Source organism: Centrocercus urophasianus, unplaced genomic scaffold (assembly GCF_019232065.1).
Source record: "Centrocercus urophasianus isolate 14NV4802_14NV808 unplaced genomic scaffold, USGS_Curo_1.0 seq_61, whole genome shotgun sequence".
Classification (NCBI taxonomy): Eukaryota; Metazoa; Chordata; class Aves; order Galliformes; family Phasianidae; genus Centrocercus; species Centrocercus urophasianus.
This window is the reverse complement of record NW_024885211.1, coordinates 788,781-792,969: the sequence shown is the minus strand read 5'-3', so window position 1 is coordinate 792,969 and position 4,189 is coordinate 788,781. Positions and strand designations below refer to the sequence as shown.

The 4,189-nt window shown below is 67.2% G+C and overlaps 1 protein-coding gene across 1 annotated transcript; it reads right to left on the bottom strand.

Annotated features, from left to right (window-relative positions):
• Positions 1 to 598: 598 nt before the first annotated feature.
• DLX4 (distal-less homeobox 4) lies at positions 599 to 3,173 on the bottom strand. The gene is made up of 3 exons (XM_042836519.1): positions 2,891 to 3,173; positions 1,617 to 1,810; positions 599 to 853 (listed from the first exon to the last, which is right to left on the bottom strand). The coding sequence occupies exons 1-3, from the start codon at positions 3,171 to 3,173 to the stop codon at positions 599 to 601; spliced, it is 732 nt and encodes a 243-aa protein (XP_042692453.1).
• Between the last annotated feature and the right edge of the window lie 1,016 nt (positions 3,174 to 4,189).

Genomic DNA, 4,189 nt, shown 5'->3' with positions numbered 1-4,189 from the left:
CGAGAAGCCCCTCACCGAGGAGCCTGGCTCCACAATTACGGTAATTGTGCCTCCATTTGGGCGCAGTGGGTCTGAAAATAGTGGCAGGTCTGAAAATAGTTGGGGGTCCCGCACAGATGTTAGGATGGGGGGGGGTCTGGGGGTCCCTGGCCCCTGTTTGGGTGCCCCCACCTCACAGGAGCATTCTCCCCAGGCCACGGAGACCCTCAGCACATGGCAGCAGGTACCGAGGAGCAGTCTTTACTTTACAATTGTACAGCCTATGTATAACAGGGGGCACATAGGTTCACAGATGGCGCTTATAAATAAAGCCAGGTCCTGGAGCAGGGGGTCCGGGGACCCCTCCAGCCCCTCTGTGCCCATGGACCTTGGGGCTGCAGCTTGGCCAAGTCCTGTCCCGCCCGTACCAGGGCTCTGTGCCGGGGCATCTCACTTCAGCCCACAGTGGGGGTCCCTGCAGACAGCGGTCGCCTTCCTCCTCCTCTTCTTCATCCTCCATTTGCTGGGGTCCCCCATAGCATCGCCCATCAGGGCTCGGAGGCACGTCCCCCCCTCGCTGGCCCTCCCGGATCCGCTGGGTGCTGCAGCCGTAGTGATGTCACATCATGGGACCACGGGGCACGGAGTCCTGAGGGTGAGGCTGATACCAGGCTCCAAAGCTGCTGATGTAGTTGCTGGGGGGCAGCGGGGGCCCTTTGCCCGGCACAGGGATGTCCCAGAGCGGGGGGATGCTGGGGGAGCAGGGGGACAGCGAGGAGGAGGTGTGCAGGTGCTGCTCCCCATTGGGTGCGCTCGAGCCCTGCTTCATGATCTTCTTGTACTTGGAGCGCTTGTTCTGGAACCAGATTTTGACCTGTGGGTGAGAGTGGGGTGAGCAGGGATGTGGGGAGGGTGGCACCGGTGAGCAACGTCCCACCCCTCAGGTACCATGACTTTGCAGCTGTTTCATCCCCCACCTTAGGAGTGGGGATGAGTGTGGGGGTCCACGAGATGAACCCAACCCTGTGCGAGCCACTAGAGAATCCACCACGAGGAGCTGGAGGAGAAGACGATAAGGGAAACAGGGAGAGCAGAGAGCAACTCGAGAGCCTCCAGCCCCGTGTGTCCCCACGTGTGCCCCCAGCTGTGCCCCCCTCCAGCCCAACCCGGGCACAGGAGCACTGCTGGGGCGCGGCGCGGTGGGGCCCGCAGCGCTCTGCTCGGGGTGGTGGCCCCACTCATTCCTCCCCACGGTCCCCCCCGCGCTGTCGGCAGGTTCCCACTTGCCTCCTCTTCCCCGTCTTTATGAGCTCGCTTCGCCCCTGGCTCCGGGCTGCACCGCTGCCGCCTGCCTGTCTCTCCCCATCGCCTTCAAAAACCCACTCACCCCATCCCGCGGCGCGGGGCCGCCCAACGCCGGGCACGGCTGGGCCAGCAGCCAGGCTCCAGGGCTGGGAAAGTCCCTCTGCCTCTGGGAGGTGCGAGCAGGGGCACCCCAAATCCCACCCGCAGGGCCCCAGCGGCGCCGGCTGCACGGCACGGCTCCAAGGTGCCCCGATCCGGACTCGATCCGTGCGTGCGCCACAAACGTCCCCCGGGGAGGTGCTGGGTGTTGGGGTCGGGGGGCTCAGCCCTACCTGGGTCTGCGTGAGCCCCAGCTGGGCCGCCAGCTCAGCGCGCTCGGGCAGCGCCAGGTATTGGGTCTGCTGGAAGCGTTGGTTGAGGGCCTGCAGCTGCAGGCTGGAGTAGATGGTGCGTGGTTTGCGCAGCTTCTTCCCCTTGCCGTTGAGGCGCAGCTCGCCGTTGGCCACTGGCGGAGGCTTGTTGGGTTCTTGGGGAGGGAGAGGAGAGGAGAGTCAGTGGGGACGGGAGGGGAACCACGGCGCTGTGGATGTGCTGTGCCTGGGGGGCTGTGCTGTCAATGGAGGCTGCGCTGTCCCTGGGGTCAGTGGGGGCTGCAATGGCACTGGGGGCTGCCGCTGTCCCTGGGGGCTGCGTTGCTCCTTGGGGCCGTTCTGTTAACGGGGGCTGTGTTGGCCCTGCTGAGCCCCACCACTGGGGCTGCGCTGCCCCTATGGGTGCCCCATCACTGGGGCTGCGCTGTGGAGGTTGCTTTGCACAGGGATCTGCCTCCGCTTCACCTCTTCATTCAGAAGAAAAGTGAATGAGGTGGAGGGATGGCGCCATTCATTCAGTACTGCTCGACCCCCACAGTAGGAAGGTGACAGACCCGTGGCATGCACACTGTGAGGGGTGGGTGGGGGGACAGGGCCCTGCGAGGCGATGGGGGGTGGCTGAGACCCCCATCTCCCAGGCAGCCCTGCTCTTTGGGTTCTGTGTCACCTCCGAGCCCGGTGGTGGCTCTGAGTATCTGCGGGTCTTTTGGGGACATGGGTAGACGGCGGTGACAGCACAGCCTCTGCTCTCAGAGAGACACTGGAAATCAGGAGCGTGCGCAGCCCCGCACCCCCCACCCCGCTGCCTTGGGAAAGGGCTCAGGGGAGCGTGGGACCCCTCTGCTGGGAGCCCTGGGGGGAGAGGGGGAGCTGGAGAGGTGGCGGTTAGCTTTCAGCTTTGGGGGTAAACAGACGGCAATTGGGATGCGCGCGGCAGGACCGAGGGGAGGAGCTGCGGGATCGGGACAGCCGGGGCTCTGCAACCCTCCGGGGGCTTCCCGCAGCCTCGCACCCACCCACCGCCGTGTCTTCCCTCCCTTAGGATTCCCCCCCCCCCGCGGAGGTCCGAGCCCCCCGCCCGCTCGCGCTGCCCATGGGCCGCCCCGAAGCGCTTCCGACGGTTGCGGGGCGGGGAGCGGCAGCGCCGCGGTGCCTCGACGGGGCGGGACGGGACAGAGAATGGGAACGGGGATGGGAACCGGGATGGGGACCGGAACCCCCCGCGGCCGCCTTACCTGCGTCCTGCAGCCCGGCGCCGTGGGCCAGCCCGGCCGGGGGATGCTGGGGCGGGTAGGGCAGGTAGGGGCCGCCATGGGGCGGGGGGGGAGGACCGCCGGAGTAAGGATAGGAACCGGGCCGGCTGTAGGAGGAGAAGGGCGACGGGTCGTGCTGGGGGTGGCCGGCGGGGTGGAGGCCGTGCAGCGGGTAATGCGGAGGAGAGGGGTGGCCGAGCTCCAGGAAAGAAGTTTTGGATGGGTCGGAGCCCAATAAGCTCTCGGTGACGGAGCTCATGGTCATGGCCGGGCCGAACCGGACCGGGCCGGGCCGGACCGCCCTCGGAGCCCGCAGCGCCGCGCCCCGCAGCCCCCCCCGCCGGGCTCCGCGCTGCCGCACCGCGGCCCCGCGCCCGGGGGATCCCCTGCCCGCCCCGCCCCGCCCCCTGAGCCCCGCCCAGGGACGTCGCTCCCACCCCCCCACTCTCCGGGGCAGCCCCCTGGATGCCCTCCCCTCGGGGGTCGTCCCTCTGTGCCTCTCTCCCGACGCGGGGTCTCCCTGGCCGGCTGTGGCCAGGAGGGGAGATGGGAGGGGGACACCGCGACGTCCCCCTGCGTCCCGGATCTCCCCTGAGGGAGGGTCTTGTCCTCAGTGCGGGGCGCTGCTTTGCACGGGGACCCGGTCCTTAGAGGGGACAAAAAGCGAATGGCAGCGCGTGAAGGGATGCGACCCCTTGGACCTGGGCACGGAGGGACAAAAAGCACCGGGGTCACCGGTGTGGGGGCACAACAAGGATGGGAGAAAGCGCAGAGGTGGACAGAGGTTGGACGACACGGACGGAGGGTTGGACAAGAGACCTCATGCCTCATGCCCTGGCTGCAGGGGGACAACCTGCTGCACCTCTGCAGTTTGGGGACATGGTGGCACAGAGCCGGGTGGCTCACATCAGCCACGAGCGCCCGGTCTCAGCGCCGCCCCACGAGGGCTTTGCCTGGGAGGAGGTGGCATTGGCCGGGGATGCTGGCAGGGAGGGTCCCCCATCCCCACCCTCCCATTAGACCATCTCCAAAACATGTTTCCATCTCGCCATCGCGACGGCTCTGAGTCACTCGGCAGCTCCGATATAAATAGCTGAGCTGCTCACTAAGCCCCAGGCTGGGACCCCGCTGCTGCCCCGGGCTCTGAACCAAACAGCTCCTGCCCCCGTCCCATTCCCCGTTGGTCTTCTGCCATCCGCCTCCATCCTGACCTCAGGATCGTGCCCAGCACAGCCGGACCCATAGAACAGCCCCATTGGAACGGGTTCTGGGCTCCCTATA